General features: G+C 39.6%; 1 protein-coding gene across 4 annotated transcripts in view; it reads left to right on the forward strand.

Moving 5' to 3' along the window:
- LOC134543121 (uncharacterized) overlaps nt 1–22,069 on the forward strand; it is a 175,779-nt gene that overhangs the window by 35,451 nt on the left and 118,259 nt on the right. For all 4 annotated transcript variants that reach the window (XM_063387955.1, XM_063387954.1, XM_063387957.1 and 1 more), the window contains exon 2: nt 15,766–15,948. In XM_063387955.1, coding sequence (XP_063244025.1) covers nt 15,766–15,948 — 183 coding nt within the window. The remainder of the gene's footprint in view (nt 1–15,765; nt 15,949–22,069) is intronic.

Genomic DNA, 22,069 nt, shown 5'->3' on the forward strand with positions numbered 1-22,069 from the left:
TGTTTCCTATAACTAATAATATAATAAGCAAGAAGTTTCAATTATGTCACGCGTGGACTCTACGTACACGTTTTAATTTATTTAGATAAATTAAAATCTTTTCTTGGGGGAAAAAAGTATTCGTTCCGTTAGTAATTTGAAACATAAATAGTCCTACTGAAAGTGTATGTATCAATTAACTACGCACTTGCGCTTTAACTATGCATCACCTCACTAACCCAAACATCGCCAAACTTTCGCGCCGTGTGACGTCAGCGGATGAACCGCTTGTGCCTCGGACGAAGAAGCGGTGATGACGAACGGGGTTGGTGGGAGTTATAATCAAGCAAACCTCACAACTGATGCTCCTTCCGCTGCGCACGGGACGCATCACCGCAGTAACGGAATTCAGCCTCACTCTCTTGGCAGCCGCTCGCAGACAGTTACGTAACGGTTGCTTGCAAGATAGACGCCGTCTCGCACCATTCCGATTTCATCTCATAAGTGGTCACCTTTGATTCAACACAGCTTAAAAAAAAATTTATTGCACTCGAGCTCTGAAAGTTTTTGTGTTAACACCACTCGTGTTTATTTGTAAAAAAAAAAAATAATGTGGGTGAGTCTTTCAGTACCCGCCAGTGATGTGAAAACATCTAACCTCGGTAACGAGCAAATTCATGTGTTCACATTCATGTTGTTAATGTTGCAGATAAACTTTTCGACAAGGAATTTCGTTAAAATACTGCGTATCTTGTTAAAATTCATTAAAAAGTTGATACTTTAAAGTTAACGCACACGTTAGAAGTCATACTTAGTCTTCACAAACTGATCGATTTAAGGTCAGTACCTACTATCATTACCTGAAATTCCGGCGATGTGAGAATGAAAATGTATCTTTTAATCTGACATCTCCAACACTATAATATATTTAGTACTTGATTTTTAAACGCCTATTTGCAAACCGTTGTTTAAATAGCTTCCCAGTATTAGCTACGCATATTAAGCACGGTAAAAGAAAACAAAAAAAGCTAAAAGTGATATAACAAGGTTAACTTTTCTGTGGCTGTAAAACCAAATAAATAAAATGTTTATACAATAACTTAATGCTTGTAAGCACACACATACTTTAACTAAGCACATTATTTTAATATCTATCATTTATTTCAAAATAACTTTACCATCGACAGTGTATATTTTTTACTAGTATAGTTTCTATATAATTAATGTACAGCGGGACTGTAAGTTTGTGTGCAGGAAATCAACTAAAAAAATTGCAAGACTAGTTATACAAATTAAATTTCACTGTAATGAAAATACATAATTCATGCTGAACGAAAAACATAAGAATACATAAATTTGTTCGTTACTGAGGTACTGCACGTGTTAATGATACACTAAACTACAGTAAACTCGTGGAATAACATTATGTCAGTGTTAAGAAGACTGCAAGTATCCGCTCTACCACTCTGGTTCTGGGGTAGAGCGCCTGCCTTGTGACTTGAAGGACCCGGGTTTGCGCCCCGGCTCCTCCAAGGCGGCTTTACCAGATAAAATGGTGGCATTTTCTCTGGTAGGAATACAATCCCTTGTATCAAGTCAGGCTACCAAAGAAACGGTGAGTGGAACAGAAAAAAACCTTCCAGGTGGCTTCCAAATGGGGAGCCCGTTTCTTTTCTTGGTCTCCCCATGCGGTGGCCATTCCGGGGGTTTCTCCGGGGGAACGGAGTTTTGCAAAAATTATTTTTCTTAGTTTTGTAGGCGCTGGTACTTTGGCTGTTGCAACGACTTGGAATACAAGTAGACGTTCTCGAACCGAAGACCATTTGGTTCCTCCAGTAAACTCAGTAAAACACACGTCTTGCCACAGTTTGACGGACCCGCCATTATGCAACGTACGGCGGAAGGCAACAGTAAGCCATGTCGTGATTCACGCGCACTAAATACATCGTCTTGCGTAATGTGTACGGGCAAACACACGTCTTGCTTGACGACCTGCATTGTACTAAAGTATTTGTATAAAAGAAGCGTATTTATACTTTCTGGTCAGTTGTGCGTAATGACTCGAAGAGGTAAGAACAAAAAACACATCGGCGCAGGACTCGTAAACTCGCTGATAAACAATCTACCATTCGAGCTGCACATTCCCGGCTACAGATTTTGCGGCCCCGGCACGAAACTAGCGAAAAGGTTAGCTCGCGGTGACGTGGGTATTAATTCACTCGACGAAAAGTGCAAGCAGCACGATATCGCATATTCATTAAGCAAGGACCTGGAATCCAGACACCAGGCCGACGAGATATTGGCACAGGAAGCCGAAGATATAAGCAAATCGTCGAACGCGGGACTAGGAGAAAAAATCGCGGCCTGGAGCGTATCTAAAATCATGAAGGCAAAGACGAAATTAGGACTGGGTGCTCGTCGAGCCAGCTCCATCAAGTCAAAGACTAACTCACGCAAGACCAAACACAAGATCGGTGCAGGCGTGCAAAAAGCCAAGCAAAAATTACAGACTCTCGACAAGAAGATTATAGGAGGATTTCTTCCTTTGCTTTTGCCTGCATTGGGTGCTCTCGGCGGCCTCATCGGTGCAACGAGTGGTATAGTGCGGGCAGTCAACACTTCGAAGAATGAGCGCAAGCAGTTAAAAGAAGCACAGCGACACAATGCCAGCATGGAAGCCATTGCCATCGGTAAAAAAAACGGCGCAGGACTCTACTTACGACCTCACAAGGCAGGCCGAGGCATGAGAAAGAAACGAATGAAAAAATCCTAAGTTCTTTGCCAAAACGTCCGCTCACCAACGTAGATTTAATAAAGTACGCACGCAAACTGAAAATACCAAATTTCCGCGGTGTGTTTATGCGAGACACTTTGCCCAGCAAGCCAAAGACACGTGAGCGCGCCATAATTAATTTAGACACGTCGTCGGGTCGAGGCACGCACTGGGTGGCGTACATAAAGTCTGGAAAAAAAGCCACTTACTACGACAGTTTCGGTAATTTACGGCCTCCGCCAGAACTGCGACAGTACCTGGGCCGGTCCACTACATTGTTTTACAATTACGAAACGGAACAGAGGCCTAATCAAACAAACTGCGGACACTTGTGTCTTCGCTTTTTAACAAACAAAAAATTAGCTGACAAATAAAAAAAATTGCTACTTAAAGGTTGTGCAGTGATGATAATTTATTAGTCATGTCGATAACACTTACCTTGACAGGTCACGCATCTGAGCTGCGGGCGGTTCATTTCCCGCCTCTGGATTTAGACGGAGAATGGTGTATCGGTCTCGTAGATTTTCAAACGTATAATGCCATACCTAATATCGACGAAGAAAATTGCAAGATCTGCTTCCTGAAAAGCGATGGGACCGCTCATGAAATACGGTTACCTGTTGGCTCTTACGAAATTGACGACATTGCAAATTACATCAGGGATATGTTACCACAGGATGTAGACTTTCAACTGCGTGGAAATCCAAACACTCAAAAAAGCATTCTAACATGCAGTGAAAATGTCGACTTTACGAAACCTGGCACCATAGGTACGATGCTCGGATTCGAATCAAAGGTTTATGATACGGGAAGAACGTACGAATCTACGCGCGCAGTAAACATTTTACCTGTGAATGTCATAAGAATAAACTGTAATTTGACAAGTGGAACGTATCTCAACGGAAGACTAAGCAACATGCTGCACGAGTTTTCGCCGATGGTCCCGCCAGGATATAAACTGGTAGAAGTACCGCAAAGTATCATTTACGTTCCAGTCGTCGTGAAGTGCGCACACGAAGTCGTCGTCCGAATCGTTGACCAGCGAGGACGATTGGTGAATTTTCAAGACGAAGAAATTACATTACGTCTGCACTTGAAGCGATGGGCATAAAGTTCGTAACACCGAACAGTTATAAAAGAAATCGTATTGCCGTGAATATAAGAACAGTTCTCTACCAGACATCGGTGCATTAACACCTGACAACATAAAGTATCTTCTCAGTATTGGGCAAGTGCCGAATAAATATGGAAGACGAAATCCTCAACGTGGAAGATCCGGTCATTTTTGAAGACAGCATTACGAAAATGGAATTGCACGAGTACCAGCCTTTCCTGCTCGGACCGTACGCACTACCATCGGAAGTACGCATTGCAGTACAACACCAAGATATTTGTACTTTACCTTCGCAGTCATTTCTACGTATAAGAGGCACGCTTACAAAAGCGGATGGTACACATCCGACAACGACGTCAATATCCTGCAATGGTATTCTTCACCTAATCGAGCGCATCACATATGTACTCAATGGCGTCGAGGTAGACCAGACGAGAGATGTAGGCATAACATCTGCTATGAAAAATTACCTTTCGCTCACGCCAAATGAACTGTCTGCTGCAAAGATGGCCGGTTGGGCTCTCGAGGATGAATATAAGCTTCTGATTTATGCTGAAGGGAAGTTCGAAGTTTGTAGTCCTCTGTCCATGCTTCTTGGATTCGCTGAGGACTACAAGCATATAATCATTAATTCGAAACAAGAGCTCGTACTGCTTCTAGCCAACACGCACATTAATGCAATTGTCGCTGCTGCAGAAAACCCTCAAGATGCCTCGCTAACACTACAGTCTATCGAGTGGATGCTGCCTCACATCCAAGTGAGCACCGTTGAACGAGTCAAGATGTTGAAGAACATAGAAAATGGCAAGAACTTCGATGTACCATTCCGATCCTGGAGCCTGGAAACTTATCCTGGCTTGCCTCATAGTCAGCGTATCAATTGGATAGTAAAGTCCAGCTTCGCTACGGAAAAACCAAGATACATCATCGTCGGGCTTCAGACCGGAAGACAGCTCAATGCAATGTCAAATACGCAATGTCAAATACGCAATGTAAAAATATTTTTAAACAGCGAAAGTTATCCGTACGTTGACATGAACATGGACTTTGAAAGTGGAAGATTTCTTCTAGCATATCAAATGTATGCCAAGTTTCAGCAAGCTTACTATGGGCAGAGACAGTCACCGATACTGAGTCCTGACAGTTTCAAGAACAAGGCACCGTTAATGGTGTTTGACGTTTCCAAACAGGATGATCGAATAAATTCAAACATCATCGACTGTAGGATCGAGATAACGACTAGCGGAAATATTCCGCCAAACACCTATGCTTTTTGTCTGATACTTCACGATCGGCTTGCATCGTACAATTGTCGAGACAAACTTGTGAAAATCCTGACATAAATATTGTTTCGTTTTCGATAATAATTTAGTTACGACCGAGCATTGCTAGCGACAAGATGTACTGCAACCTGCAAGGTTTCCAGAGTCAAAATGGATTCGTGCTCAAGGAAATTAGCGTCACCTCCGGAGACAAGACTCGAACACGCACTTTCCGACCTCCGTATCCGTGGAAACTACTAGACGAAAAAAGTAAACAATCGAACGAATGGCTATGTAAATACTACCATGGCCTGGAGTGGGACGAAGGAAAAATTCCGTACCACCAAGTGAAAAACACTATTGAAGATTTACTAGTTCAAAACGAAATAATCTACGTTGCCGGACCGGAACAGAAGAAATGGCTGAGCAAGTTGTGTGATGCGTCAGTTGTAATTGTAGACCTACAGACCGATTACGGCTGTCCTTCCCTGCGCAAGCTTAGTGCAATATACGACGTGCAGCCACGTGACAAGTTTGAACGTGTCTGTGCCTGCACAAACTCGCAGTTAATGCAGAAATGACACACACAATGTTAGTAGGAGCCTGCATATATAAATGGCGTACATACGTACGTGCCTTCAGTTGACGTTCTACCCGCAAGAAGATGTTTACGTTTCATCCTGCTAACGTGTACGTGAGCGCAAGACCTAGCTTCAGCAGTGTCGAGTACAGCTACTGGGATTCCGGGTATCTACGTACATATACAGAAACCTGTGATGGAGGTGCTCAGCATTGGCGGTTTGCGCACTTTCCTGTGTCCTACGAACCGACTCAGCAGCTGGTAGCTTGTTGCGAACCTGGAAACTGTGTCGTCTATCACATGAGACCACACACAATCCTTCCTGCTAGCATCGCTGAGGTAGTCGCCTCGTCTGCATGTGCAACACCAAACATGGACGTGTTGCAACCTGTTGCGACCTGTGATGCATCTACGCAGACGTCCAAACGGCGTGCGTCTAGTCATCGTAGTTCAGGCAGTGAATCTGTCCCAACTAGCACTGAGCCAAAGCCCAGGCGTAGACGTGGTCACAGACGTCATCGACCATGTTTTGTCGGAGTTGTCAACGTCGCAGAAGATGACCAGCTGGAATCCTGTGTTCCTGATCCTGTGGCCTGCGAACCAGTTGGAACCGGAGTCAACGAACCAGTTGGAACCGGAGTCGACGTGTCAGTTCGTGCGGCATTAAAAACTTTGCTTGTGAAAATGCTTGATTCCTTAACCTAATATGTATTTGTGTACTCTTTATAAATAAATGTGTAAAACTTTAACTCGTGTGTTTTTATTTCTACAATTTTTAGGTACCTAATAAAAAAATTTTAAATACAGACAATATTTTGACTCATGTAGTATACCAGAAGACCACGGGTATATAAGCGAGGTTCAGACGACTGGACCCGCAGTTCACCTCTGGCCGCGGTGCAGTACGGACGTGCTCTCTCCATTAAGTTTCGTGAGATTTAGTTATGTCGACCGGAATAGACTGTTTACCGACAGCAGCGGGGACCTCGATGACAGCAACGATGATGGAGTCGGAGATCCCGATACCGACTGCAGAGGAGACAACGATACGTGCTGTTCCATCATCAGCTGAAGTTTCACCATCTGCATTCCAGACTTCAATTCATGAAGAGCGTGCATCGCATCAATGCAAATATTGTGACGCATCATTTACTAGATCTTCAAATGCGCGCAGACATGAAAGGAGCAGCTGTCAGAATAATGCTCAAAGAATACTGTTTCAGTGTATAAAATGTAATAAACTAATTTCACGTCTCGACAGCTTACATCATCATTATAAAAAATGCTCCGAGAGAGTTTAGTTCACGTTTAATGAACATGGTTATTGTTTCGACTCATGTGTTGTACCGGCTAATGAGACTATATAAGTGATATGGACTTCAGTCCGTCTCTGGCTGCGGTGATGACTGGATCGGATAGACATTTAAAGTCATGTAAAAGGCTTAGTCCGTACAATGTTTCAATCGAGGAATCCAAAAAACTTTAGTAATTTGTCTGTGTATTTTTTTTGTACTTGTAGTAGTGTAGTATGTATGTAATAAAAGTTTTTTTAAAAGAACTTGCAGTGTTTTTTATTTTCTCAAACCTTACACTTTAGTGGTACTTTTTTAATATATTAAAGTTGTTTTGTATCGACAAGGGCTCGAACCAAGGACCTTAGTCGATCCAATAAATCAGTATATAGATTACAAATTTATTTAATGAATTTTAAACTTTTTCCCGAATCTCTAGCATTAAAATTACGAATTTCCAATATGGTAGTCTTGACGTCTGATAGGATGATGGTAGTAGAGGATTTAAAGTCTCTTTACGAAAGTTTAACATGGTTTATTGAAATTATTATTTTTTACATAAAATAAAAATATATTGCATCGATCGAGTATCGAACCAAGGATAGGAACTGACCGGGCCAATCAGTATATTGATTTCAAATTTATTTAATAAATTTTGGAATTTTTCCCGAATTTCTAGCTAAATAAATACGGATTTTCAAGATGGCGGGTGTCACAGTAATAAATGATTACTGCACTCTAGCGGATAAGAACTAAACTAACATGGCGTCAGCGCACTCTCGCCGACGATACATTGATGATGGCTTCCAGCATCTAAGACAAGATGGCGGACATGACGTCATACTAGATGACGATATATATGCTTTGAAAAAAAGTGGTGGGGGTCAGTCTGCCTGCAGTCACCACGGGGGAAGGATCGGTCGCCATTTTTAATTTTTTTTTGCCCTCACCGGGTTCGAACCGAGGACTCCGAACTTCGTGTCGTAAAAGTATATTTTTTAAATATTTTTTATTAAAATTTTATTAAATGGATTTTTTTAATAAATTTTAAAAAAAAATTCATTAAAATCGGATAATAAATAAAAAAGTTAAAAGATGGCGGGCGTAACGGAAATTGCAACGGTGACGTCATAATTCAAAATGGCGGAAAACACATCGCCGGAATGTTCGAGAACACAATGACGTCATCCAAAATGGCGGATCCAAAATGGCGGATCCGAAATGGCCGCCGGGGTCAAGGTCAAGGTCACAACCATCCAAGATGGCCGCCGTGACGTCAGAGATGGATGTGGTGACAGAGATGTGGCTCGGCACCACAGGCACCACAGCCTGAAGCCTGCGCCAGTTCCGTCATTCCTATACTACTACATGGGCACAATCTTTGATACTTTCCATCAATCTTATGATAAAAAAGTATCAAATTTAGGCCTCGTCAAGCAATGCGTGGTATATATGTTTTAATTATCTTACAAATAGACGCTTTGCAGTCAAATTTGCAAATGAAATTTCATTGTATTAATATTTTATAAATTATATTCCAACTATAATCAGAATTGATCAAGAAAAGATGCTGATGAAAAAAATATATAATTGGGAAATTTGTTCGTGAAACTATTCAGGAAGATATTTCAGCTGTCCAAATTTGATTTTCAAGTTAACAAACTTCTCTGAATTACGATAGCATTTATTGTATAACCTTTAGTAAAACAACTAATTCAATTAATCAGAATTATCACATAGTAAGTAATGACATTTACGTGGTGACCTCTTTTAAAACCTTCGAGTTATATTGGATGCTAAGCTTTTTTTCACCAACATGTAGAATTGCAGATATATAATGCTATTAGCAACACATGAAGATCTTTTTGTCTTATAAAATGTATAACTTTCTCTGCATCAACTAATTTTAATTATAATAGGATTGAAAGTATGCAGAAAAACTTCTTAAATTAATATTTAAAAATTTCAGGCATTTAAATTATTTTGAATATGCTACATTCCTATATAAACTATTTGAATTTTCTATTTACTAGATGTTCAATAAGTTTTTATTATTTTTATTATTTATTTTTATTATATACATTTAATTACCATTTTTGTTAGTTTGGATTAGAATTCCAACTTGCAATTACAGAATTAGTGACACTTTTAAAACCATTAGTTACTATAAAATGTGTAAAACATTATAACTCTTTTTGAATAATCTATAAACATTAGTTTGAAAAAAACTGAAGCAAAAAGTTATTTTTAACTTTTGTAATCTACATATTTATTTTGTATAAACCTTTTTATTTTCAGTTTTCAGATAGGTTAACATCAACTTTATCAATCTGTGTGTTGTGTTGTTTCGTGTTTTGTCGCAAAGTTATTGATATGTACTAGTGTAGGTATGTCTTGTGTTAATGTGTTTCGCTCATTTGGTCTGACAGTTTTAATGAAGCAGATAATATGCTACGCATAGTAATACTTTTTATAAAATAAAAAATACTTAAATGTTAGCAAAGTTTATTTTTGAAAGACTGCAAGCCTGTGCAAAGCCCACCAACATTCGATGTACGAGCCTATGTCTCCCCTAGAGTGATTGACAGTGCTACCTACCGAGTATTCTACAGGCCCTACACTATTTCGAGAGCAATGCAGCTGTACTCATTCCATGGAGTGCATAAGAAAATATGGCAGAATTCTGACTCGTTATGGTATTTTCCCGCCTTTTTCGAAGAGGCCAGGCGGATTTCTGTCATTATGGAAGTTTTCCGTTATTGCAGTCTTCTGCGCTCCCAGAAACACGGCTACGTGACTGCCACGTACATACATGTTTTGAAAAAAAAAAAAAAAAAAAAAAAACTTTTCATGCTAGTCTGTCAGTCTCTTCAATGGAATCCAAAAAGAATTAATGTGCTTATAATAGTTCAAATATGATACATAGCCCTATTTTAATTGTGTCCTCAAATTGTCACGATGAATTAAAATGCTAACACCGGATCCAGCCACAATGTTGAAAGTTTATCGTTGCGAAAGTATGCAAAAGTTTGATGAAGAATGCACATGTATGAGAAAGTATGTAAACTTTGACAAGAGTATTGGAAAGTATACGAAAATAATGCGCTGCTGCTGCCATCTGTGACTGTCTGTAAACATGTTTCAATTAAATTTTTATTGAACCACCGCGTAATCGAGAAATATTCGTTACACACGTTAACTCTAGTTATTACCTACTTACTTCTGATATAACTTTTTTACTTACTTACGGAAAATCATAAACTGTAAGTGACGTTTAAAAACAAAGGCGTAATTACTAACAAATATTCAATTATATGTAAAAGCCCATTTGAACTCAATATTGAGACTGGATGCGCATGCTACCAGCGCCGGTATTCAATTGCCACCGCGAGCGGACGTAATCAGCTCGACCGTGGTTAGCACTGCGTACATATTTTGGTGTGAAAACGCCAGGTTTGTCGCGCGCACATCGTTAAAGCTGTCCTGTATACTTGTTTCCAGTGTATTCGGTAGGACTCCTGATTCACGAGCGACGCACGTGTGACAGGAAAATAGACCTTGCCGTCAGAAAGAAACTTGGATGTAAGCAGAACTCCTCCCATCATTCTCTCTTCCCCCCCCTCCCCTTCCCGGGACAGGTTCACCGTGGAAACGTTTACGTCTCCAGAATTTATCACTTTCGAGACCGGCAACCGAGGGCAGCGGGAAACATGTTGACGTCCCGTCTGTGAAGTCGAGGAACCACGCGTAGTTATCCGCGGAGAGAGTTATGAGCCCTTCGTCTCGCGACTTAACAGCCACAGCGTGGCTCTCACGCAAACATATAGGGCCAAACGTTGTCTTCGTGAGTATGAGTTACTCGCTCTGGATGTGTGACGTCTGTGTAGCTCTTCCACTGTTTGGTACACCCGGCCACTCTAAATCTCTACTTATAAACGTTCTTACAGCGACGTGCACGTCAGGATTAACGTTTCCGTTACTAATGTCTCGCGACTCTGCATCGATCACATGGAACCCCGAAAATAAAACCTTGATAGTCATGTGGTTTAAGTTATATAATACAGGTAACTTTCCCTATTACCTATACACCGTGGATTTAAATGTTTCATTTTGACGTGACAACGTCTAATAAATCGATGAACGCCGGCTGCACGCACGAAAAAGTGTCCCGTTACGCACATTATCCCGTTACGCTGTGTCACGTTACGCTCATTGTACGCTTGCGCCGCATCTATCTCTCTTCCACTCGATTTGAACAACCATAGATTTGACTTTTTCGAGGCCATTAAACTTGAAACACTCCCATTCGTTTCCTACTTTTCCTATCATCGTCCTATCCTTAACAGAATAACACAGATTGGAAGAAGTTAAAGGGCAAACACGTATAAAAGTTACAGTTAAAATAATCTCTTCGTTAAAGTAATAAACATATTTGAATTAATGAGTGCAAATAAAAGTAAATTTATAAATTAAATTGTAGATTTCATTTCACTCCTTCTTTGTATTCATACAAAATAGTGATAATTCAATAAAAATGATCCAATTTTATTCATAAAAGTATGCAATCATTTCATCAATGTTTTGTTATAACGTTGTCACGTTAAACTATCGTCCGTAAACCAACTTTACAGACAACCAATTTTTTAAAATGTTTCTTGTTTTGTTGTGTCATTCTTTCACTGGCAGTGAACGATTTTGTTAACCACCATAACCCCGTTGCATTAGAGAAACTGTCGACAGTACTGAAATGCCCACATCAAGTTCCCGCCATTTCTGGGCGGTGTAGTAGTGCCCACCATATGTATCGTCTGCGCAAGAGGGAGAATACCATTAATACATTCACATAAAAAAGAAAAAAAAATAGTTGCTTTTTAACTTTTTTTTTGTATTTGCACCCTAAATTGCAACAGTGATTTTTGTCACAAATACTTATTTTACAAGCTGTAGCATTATTATTTTAGGAGACGCATTTAAAGTTTATAATTAAGCTTCAAATTGTATTACGGTAAAGTTTGTTTACTATTCCCCCTTCTTCCATAGGGAGTGTCTGGTACCCTTAAAGTTAATGAAAACACGTCTAGCCGCACGGCGAGAGCAGGTTTCCAGCATCTGCAACAGGCGTCGACCAGCTTTTGAGGTGTTCGCAAGTATACAAATGAGAAATGGTCAATAATTAAATCAGAAACGAGTAATTTTGAACAAAGAAACTACGTTTCAGCCCGTACTCGAGGATGAACCACAGCTGTAAGAAGCAAGAGAGTCGTAGAGTGCAATCTTTGCCATGTTAATACTTAAAAGTCAAAACATGGCTAGAAAATACAGTTCTTGGTTGTAATGAAGTTGAACGCTGATTCCTCGCAGATGTGTTATTAACCATGTTAGTTTCAAAAATGTTCGCTACATAATGGCATTTTTTCGATTCTTTCTAGCGAGTTCCTTCCAAGTCATTAAAGAAACGTCTAGCATAGGTATTTAAAATGTATACAGCTTCGATTTGTTTTGATATCCAATTGCTGACCAGTTATTTCAACTTTTGCAGAAGGCCTGTTAACATGGGCGAAACACCGAGACGCGATACTACAGCGGTCTTAACGGCGCGAGCTGTAAGCATACGCGCGAAATTCAAATTTGTGTAAGTTTTAATGGGTGGCTTAGGCCACGGAGGTAAGAAGTAATACATCCATGACCTAGACTCGATTATTCTCTAAATTCTGAAAATAAACTGTTCTTGTACTGAAAATAATGCTATTATTATTTTTCGAATTACTACAAAGTTCTGAAATTGTATCATTCATGCTTCAAAATTATACATAAAATAAATAGTAATTTAAGTTAAATAAAAACTTAAAAATCTTGTGCTTAAAACATTTTAATAACGCTAGGTATAGCTCATGCCACTAGGATCGCTGAGTATCACTGGTCTTACGGGTTTTCGACGACTTTCCTATATTAACATACTACAATATTTGCTCATACATCCATGGAATTAACTTATTTATAACACTGGCTATATAGAAGATAATTTTCTCTTCGGGGAAAGTACATGTCTAGTTTTCTCCTAGGACTTCGCCGTCTTGTAAACAGGTGTAAAATGTGTGTCGCGGTCGGCATAACTGACAGGTGCACCCGGCGGTGACGGAAAAAAAAAATGGACACGCGTTCCTTTTCCCCGCGCCAATGGCTCACTGCCAACACTCGTGACATACTGATTCATTAGCCTAATATCTAATCACATGCCTCGACTGTGCTTCACCGACGCTCGATTTGAAGGATCTGCTGCTCTGTAGAACACCGCTGCTGCTCTGTAGAACACCGTCAGAACCACGGGTTTGATATTTGTAAACTATACGATGTGTATGGTAATACTTAAACTACCATAGTCCTCTTTTTGCTATTGGAGCCCCAGTGTGATGGATAGCTGCACCATTCAAAAACTTCGAGCATAGTATCAGCTGTCGCCAGTGTGACAAAAACAATTCCGATAAAAAAAGGGGGAATAAAAATAAAGGGCTAAAATTAGATTTTCGTGATCAAAAAATCATGGTTTCGCTCATTTTAACCAAAACGGACCTAAACTTTTTTTTTGTAATTTTTCAGCGCAATATTTAACAATGAAAAAAATATTTATTTTTGTTATTTATTAATTTATGGGTAATGAACACTTCAAATCTGAATACTCGATTTGAATCAGTGAGATTATATTAAATATAAATACTGCTGACGAGCTGTTGCAATATAGTAAATGAGTGCAATAAATAGCAGAAATCACTTTGGAATCAGTGAATTACAGTCACTGAAATAAACGGTAGAAATTCACACGTTCAAGTGGAGAAGTGGTAACAGATTTGCATTAAAATCTTACTGATTTGCAGCAGTTTCCAATGTTTCGAATTTTGAACGTAACTGTGGAGCAAAAGAAAGACGACGCATAGCATTGTCATGAAAGTGCTATATAGGCCTATATTCTACATGTTACCTGCTATTTGTAGAAGTTAAGGAATAAAAAGCAAACATTAACAATTTTTTTATCTGGCTAATTACACCATGTTCACTTACTGTAAGTTAAACTTGTGTACCCACAGCGTATAGTCTCATTTTCTAAATATTGGGGATACAGGAGTGGGGTGATAGAAGGCTTGTTAACATTATATTAACATGAATATTTTTGCAAGTGTATGTTTACTCACTTGCATACGAACATAGTTGTACAATAAATTGCATGCTCACATACTTGCACACGTTTTTTTACCCGTTCTTATCCCTCCATTTGTGAAGTTTAACTTTTAACGTGTGTGGCGTCCACGAACCCATGTGTATTTGGATTACCTTGAAGCGTTTTTAGACGACTGTGTGGCCCAATTGTAGACGTCGCAAAAACACATTCATTCGGTGATAGGCTAGAATTCAAACACATATACCTCTTAGATAATTTTGCTATTGGCTTACTGTTCATCTGGACGAATCTCAACCAGTTATAAACCCTCAGCCAAAGAAGGATCGAATCACAGACAAACCAGCTGAGACGACTTACAAGTCGGCAGCCAATGAACTTGCGTTATTTGCCCGAGTGTACAGGGGTATGTGCAGTCTATCCTGAAGGCCATCGAAACCGCGAATTTTGCAGGTCTCTACACATCAGTGTCCGGAGTTAAGGTTGTCGTCAAATGAACCGGAGATATTCTCGTGTCTCCACGCAGTGGCGAATACAGGAATTTTTTTTTCCAGAGCAAGTTGTGGGGTGGGAGTTGTCCGGGGGGGGGGGGGGGGCCGGGGGAGAAGTTTAATGAAAATATAAGTTAAAACTTGAACACGTGTATTCAGAAATCATAACATTACTAGAGACCCGGAAATTTCACAATATACCTCGGGGTACAAATCGAAGTCATAGGTATGCTTTCCCATCGGTTAATTTCTTAGCGAGAAAATTTTTATTCTTGTTTTTTTTTGTTGGCATTACCTGATTCGGTTACTTCTCTCCTAGCTGGCCATCGTTGGTTCGTACAGGGGAGTGTCCAAATAACTGCGGGCCAATCATGAACAATGTGCGAACGGTATCTCTGTACACTACTAATGGCTATAGAGACCTGTAAAATTCGCAATTTAAAATCCCTAAAGGATAGACTCCATGATCCTCCACGCACTCGTGCAAATTACATCTGCTGATTGGTTACCGACTCGTAACACCTGTTGACTGGAATGATCGCGATTCGCTAATTCTTCTGTTAAAGATCTCTCATTGGCCCAGAGTCCTTCAGATAAACTGTGGCCCAATCACTGAAGCAAAATAATGTCAAAAGTATTTGGGCTCTATCCTATCGCGAAATGAATCCGCGAATTTTACAGGTCTCTACTAATGACACTAGAATACTGACATATGGGTAGAGACCGGAAAAATTCACGGTTTCAATGACCTCTAGGATAGAGACTCCATGATACTCTATGTACTGGGACAAATTGCACCTGCTCATTGGATAATGACTCGGTGACACGCGTCAACTGGGATGCTTGTGATTTGATACGTCTTTTGTTGAAGGGTTTTTCATTGGCTTAGAGTCCTTCAGATAAACGGTGGTCCGACCGCTGACTCAGCACAAAGGTTTACGAGTTTGGAGTCTAGCCTATCGCGAAATGAACCCGCGAATTTTTCCGGTCTCTACATATGGGTGACGTGGCTTCTCACTGATGTTTTGTAAACTTGGAGGAAGGGATACTGTCTCCACGTCACGAACGAAGCACCTCGTGACGCGGACCCCGTGTGCTTGCAGACGCCCGCAGCTGCCTGACGTGCGACAAGGTGCTGGCGGAGCTGGAGAAGATCGACGATGACACGGACACGTTCGGCGTCGACTTCGTCAAGATCAACGACAAGCGCCTCGCGAAGCAGTACGGCATCAAGAACTTCCCGGCGCTCACCTACTTCCGAGAGAAGGAGCCCATCATCTACGAAGGTGCGTTCTTGAGCAGCGTGGGGACACGGCCTAATGTATGTACTTCTCGTCGGCTTGCCTGTTCGCGTGAGGATTAGGGCATGTTCGGGGGGCGTCTCCGTCACTCGATGCCCAACCCCCGCATGGTAGACTCTTTTCTACTCTGTCCAACACTTCATCCAGACCATCCTCTGTCTCCTGTAAATTCCTACACGTAATGCATGCCAATTTGCATCCCGCATGAATGTGCCCAGGGTTTTCCCTGTGTCTATGCAGGTTTTACCTGGGCCCAACCTATCTCTAGTTATAGTCTAGATTTAAGAGTGAGGGGAGTTAGTCATGGCGCCAATCGCTGCCATGGCTGGCCAATCCCCTCCTAGCACATGATGCATGCGACCCTCTACCTGCATGGCTAATCCCAGCATGACTAGGCGTATAGGCTTCAGCCTGAGACGCACCTAGGTCCCTCCCTAACCCGGACCCCTCCAAAATACACTTAGTTTTAGTTAGGTTAGGGAAAAAATATCCTTCCCAAGTTAGCGTAGTTTTAGGAAAGGGGAGCTAGTCATGGCGCCAATCACTGCCATGACTGGCCAATTCCCGAACAAAGCACACGATGCATGCGACCTTATCCCTGCATGGTTAATCCCAGCATGACTAGGCGTATAGGCTTCGGCCTGAGACGCACCTATAGGTCCATCCCTAACCCGGACACCTCCTACAAATATACTTAGTTGTTAGTTAGGTTGGGGGGGAAAAAACATTCTTCCTACGCAATTAATGCACGTCTTTGCATCTCGCATGTTTGTGCCATGGGTGTTCACTGTGTCTCCGCACAGTTTTAAGCTAGTTTTAAGGTAGGGGAACTATTCATGGCCACGGTCATCTAGATCGGTCTGGCAACTTAACTCCGTTCTCCGTCGGCTTAGTGAACTAACGGCGCTAGTAGTAGCTGAGCCCATCATTAGCATTGTGTTAAATGAGAGTTTCGTATAAAATATGATATTATTCCTAATTCCGTCTCAATTTTTTGAAATTATTTCCCAGTTACTATTTTCTTTTTCATTCGTTTTGGATGCTTGGTAAATGCCTAATCTGTACCAACGCCTTAAATAATTTTACGAGTTTGTTAGTTAAGTTGAAGTGAAGTTTCAGGAATATGTTTTATAGTATTGTTAAGGGACGTGGTGCAGTGGTAAATCTGTCGGCTCTGTGTTGCTACCCACTGGCATTTTTTTTATATATTTTAATTTTTCATAATATTAAACTATTAATGACAGAATTTAAATATGTTTAAAAAGTTAAATGACAATTGTGTGAGGTTATTAATAAAATCCCAAACCATACTCTACATTAAATACGATTCAAAACTGTATAGCTAAAAATAGTTTCTGTTTAATTATGTTAATCAACCTATTTACAGAAAACTTTACTGTATTGAATATATTGATTTTAAATATACATACATTTAAATGTCAAAATGTATTTAATTCCTGTAATTAATAGTTTTATATCGTGAGAAATAAAAAAAATGTAAAAAAACAGCACCAGTGGGTATCGAAACCAAGCTGGCAAATTGCAAGGCCATGCGTTTGACCACTTTTTTATTTTTTTTTATTGACAAATAGTTTCAGGCAGTTGACAAATGGTACGATTACATTGGTACATTTATGGGCAGAGGCTCAAGTGTGCATGCCCAAACTTTTCACAGTTTACATTCACAAGGCCATTAACACTATATTGCTGTATTTACATTGTCCATAAAGTCACGTACTAAATAAAGTGTTTGGGTGTCAATCAAGTTAATTATGAGCCAGACAAAAGCTCGCCGTTATACTGTAGGAAACACTGAAAGTAGAAGCGTACAATAGTATTTTCGGCGCCAGGCTTCAGGCTTGAGGTGCCGATACTGAGTTTCAAGTTGTGGATCGTGAAGTCACGGCGGCCATCTTGGACTCGAAAATGACTCAAAAATGTCTCAGATTGACTCAGAATTTATAAATGTCTCTATTTAGAGGGGAAGATTCCCGTTTTGAGGGGAAAATTTCCCGTTTTATTCTTTGAAAATTAACAAATTCTGAATAGGAAAAGTTTCAGAAGAAAGCCTTAGAAAGGAACACCAATTACTAAAAATAGCTTAAGACTCTTAAAAGCAAGCCGCCATTAGCCATTGATACAAGGCCCTTGACTATGACCTTGAATATAAAATTAAAATTCTTTCATTTTCACCAAACAATTCCGAAAAAAATAAATAAAATAAAAAATTCCAAAAAATTGCTTTCTTCAATTTTTAATCGATTTCGGTCTTTGGTTCGATTTCCGGCGAGAGTAAACATGTAATTTATTAATAATAAAATAAAAAATTCTAAATAAAATTAAAAATAATATAAAACATTTCTTACGTCACACCCGCTATCTTAAATTTTGACCTAACCGCTGCAATTATTGTTATGGACGCCATCTTGAAAATCCATAATTTGTATGCTAGAAAATCGGGTAAAATTATAAAATTCATAAAAAATTAATTAATTAAGTTATTAAAAAATATCAAAAAACACTGTTGCACATTTCGTTACGGTCACCATCTTGTATTCTAGAAACGTTGCTTGTTTCGTTACGCCCAACAGCTTGGATGTGTATGACATAATCGTTGCGCGTTTCGTTACGGACACCATCTTGGATTATAGATCGTTGCACTTTTCATTACAGCATTAGTGGTGGAAGGTCAGTCCGTTGGTGGTTTCCGTGGAGGAAGGATCTGTCGTCATTTTTATTTTTATTTTGCCCTCACCAGATTAAAACCAAGGACTCCATTATATAAGTGTACTTTTTATTAAAATATGATTAAGTATTTTTTTTATAAATTTTTATATTTTTCCAAATTTTCTAGTTAGATAATTATGGATTTTCAAGATGTACATCGCCAGGTGGAACCAGTAACTCAAAATGTCAATTTAAACATGGATGAATGAGCCTATACATTAGGCGTCTGCTCTAAAGTTGAAGTCACTTTGGTAAGAAATTGTTCATAAAAACAAACCGCAACTGTATAAAGGGAAGTGTTTGTTTGCTTGTTTAATAGCAAGAAAAAAACTTGCTAAGAATTATCTTGAAAGTTCCACCATGGAGTGAGTGTTGTTAAACAAAGATGTTAACAATACATCAGCAAAGAGTTAGCGTCAAGCTTCATTATCCAGAAGGGGAACGGCGGGCTGTAAGTTTCGTTTTCGATCTCATTTCGACTTGAATTACGTACATAACAAATATCGCGAACAAGTGCCCCATAACGTCTTGTCTCCACGCAGGCGAAGATCCCGCTACACGATTCCAGACGCATCTGGATCAGGGCAGTGAAACGGTAGCGCGAGGAAGCAGTCGGGTGATTTATTTGGAGAAGGCTTTTCTCATCCCGCCAAACAACTGCCGACCGAAAATAACGTAACGTGGCGGCAGCTGTTTCGCGGTAGTAAACACGAGAGACACTCGTGGTCCAGTCCAGCGGAATATTTTGGTGTAGTGTTTGACTTGCCCACCATAAACTATGTAACCGCTTTTATTCATAAACTGCGTGAACACACTTGGACGCAGTACGAAACAATACTACTTAATAGTGTATAGTAATTTAACGATTTCAATTACAAACCAATTTAAAAAAAGTTGGTGTCAGTCAAACTGTAATTAGGTTAGTTCATAAATTGTATCATGTGTACCAGCTTTGGCGAATGACTTGAAACATTTTTAAGAAGTAACACGACTCTGATCCCGGCAACGGCAGGTAATATTTATATTTCTTAGGCAAGCGTATATTAAGTTCAGTCATGCAGGGAAATATATTTAATTTTCTTTTTACCGCTTTGTTCCATATGGAGAAAATTAAAAACAAATATCCATGCCATGAATTGAATTAAAATAAATCGAATAGTAGTAAATGTTGCAAAAACCAAAGTTAAAACTATGGTCGAGAAAAGATAATATGTGATTATCATGATCATTTGACCACAATAAAGTCACTACTGTTCAATCTAGTCATATTATATCATAGGTTATCTGAGATAACAATTTTTACTGTACATTGTACGTCAACGATTGAAAAAAAAATTATATTATTACGACTGGAAAAAACATGTTCTTAAAGGCCCAATTAATTAAATGCATTTTTAAAAATTCACTATTATTTGATTATTAATTAAATTACAACACTTAAAATGTCTGTCAACACATATAGGCCTATCACTCTTTCGTTTAGTCCACAGTTTACTCCCCCCACTGGAGCTCGGCTCGACAGTGGTTCACTTTACTGTTCGTCTCTGACCTCGCACCTCTGTGCCTCGCACTATTCACACGTCTGTCGCACACGAAACTTGTCGCTCGCTTGTCGTCCGCTTTCGCTAACTAAGGGTGCAGTCGCCCTCTTCCCCTCACTGCCTCGGAGGCTGGCGTCGCAATTTATATATCTGTCAGCCCCCTTTCTGGAATGGTCTTGCACCCCTTTGAAGTGTCGTGTTATCAGGTTCAACTGGAAATGCGAAGCTTCCAGAAAAATGGCGTCCTAGTTACGCCACTTCACGCAGACGGGGCTGTGGGAACGTGCAGAGTCTTCCAGAGACGCTGAGGATGGGGGAAGCGTGGAGGCGAGAGGGGGTAATGAGGCGTCGTTGCTAATACGGTTGGGGTTGTAGCGCTAATGGACCGCACCCCGTCCGCGGCCTAACGGGCCAGCTGGTTGGCTAGCCGAACAACTGGGCTGCCTCGTGTAGTATGTTTCTTTCAGAAGAAGTGAGTTGGTAGGTGTGAAAACAATGACGATAAACATTTTATTTTTAATTGGTTTATTTTAAAATTTATCCATAAAAATCTCATACAAACAATAAAAATTTTTGTTATAATTCTAATACGTGTGGATTTACACAAGATTAAAGGTTAAATAAAACTTTTTTTGGCAGCCGACTTTCCTTCTTCTGGTCTGGTGTATGTTTAAAAAAAAATTAAACTAAACTCCAAGAAATGTTTTGCGAATGTACATACTATACTAATATATGGCGGTATGAAATTAGCAGCTACGAATGGCAAAGATATCTCCTATGAGTTTATTATATCTAGTCTTCAAATACTTAGGAAAATTTACATTTATTATGGTAAATTTTCCATATGATTTATGGATTCATAACCTCCATTACACGTTATTTAATCATTTATTGAATATATCGTAGTTGCGGGCCTTCTATCTATCAGTTGAAAATAGAAATTGATTTGTGTTACATACATAATAAGGCCGCTTTCACGACATTTATAAATTGTAACTTACGTAAACTTAAAAACGAACATACTTTAGTAGTCATGCATTTACACATCAATCTTGTATTGAGATCTTAGTACAGTGTCCGTCATTCATCCCATTTTTGTATTGTTGCATCATCAGGTTCAAAACACGTCGGGCCTAAGTAAAAAAAAAAATCTGCCCACTTTTTAAAAGATATGTTACTGTGTACGCTACAATTAATATAAATTACCTTAGCTTTCTATGTAAAAGTAACCAGTTTAATTTTATGAACTCCGGTTTTTTTTCAAATATCTTTTTTTTTGGCGTATAGTTAGCAGGCAGTGTAACGCAGAATCAATTTGTTTTTACGCATTTTCTTGACTTTAGTGCGAGGATTCTGAATTAGCTCAGCTAATCACTTCAATATTTGCCACCATTAAAATATTTGTTGTTAATTTGAAACTTCAGTGGTTTGGTCCAGTCTTCAGGACTAAGTGGACCAAATGATACGTGCTTGGTTGCATGCTGAGTCGGGAGTGTTTCGTTTTTATAAATTGTCCTTCAAGGATTCAGGATTGAATATTGTGTGATAGTGTGCCTATGGGGGTAGGCAGTAGTAAACTACTACAGAATCACAATGCCACACGAACTCCCATACTCGTTGAGGCTTCCACCAACGGGATGCCATCTGGCGACACTAAGTTTAAAATTGAGCAGTCAAGATGCATCATAGACAACAGAGTAAACATGCGATCTGACGAAAAATTATGGATATGAGTCATGGCAGAACTCGCGACTAATTATTTACTCTAATTTCAGCTAAATAATCAAAAGAACACATCGTTGTGTGAACGATATAACCGAAACACATCAATTTGGTTT

This window comes from Bacillus rossius (assembly GCF_032445375.1).
Source record: "Bacillus rossius redtenbacheri isolate Brsri chromosome 9 unlocalized genomic scaffold, Brsri_v3 Brsri_v3_scf9_2, whole genome shotgun sequence".
NCBI classification, from domain to species: domain Eukaryota; kingdom Metazoa; phylum Arthropoda; class Insecta; order Phasmatodea; family Bacillidae; genus Bacillus; species Bacillus rossius.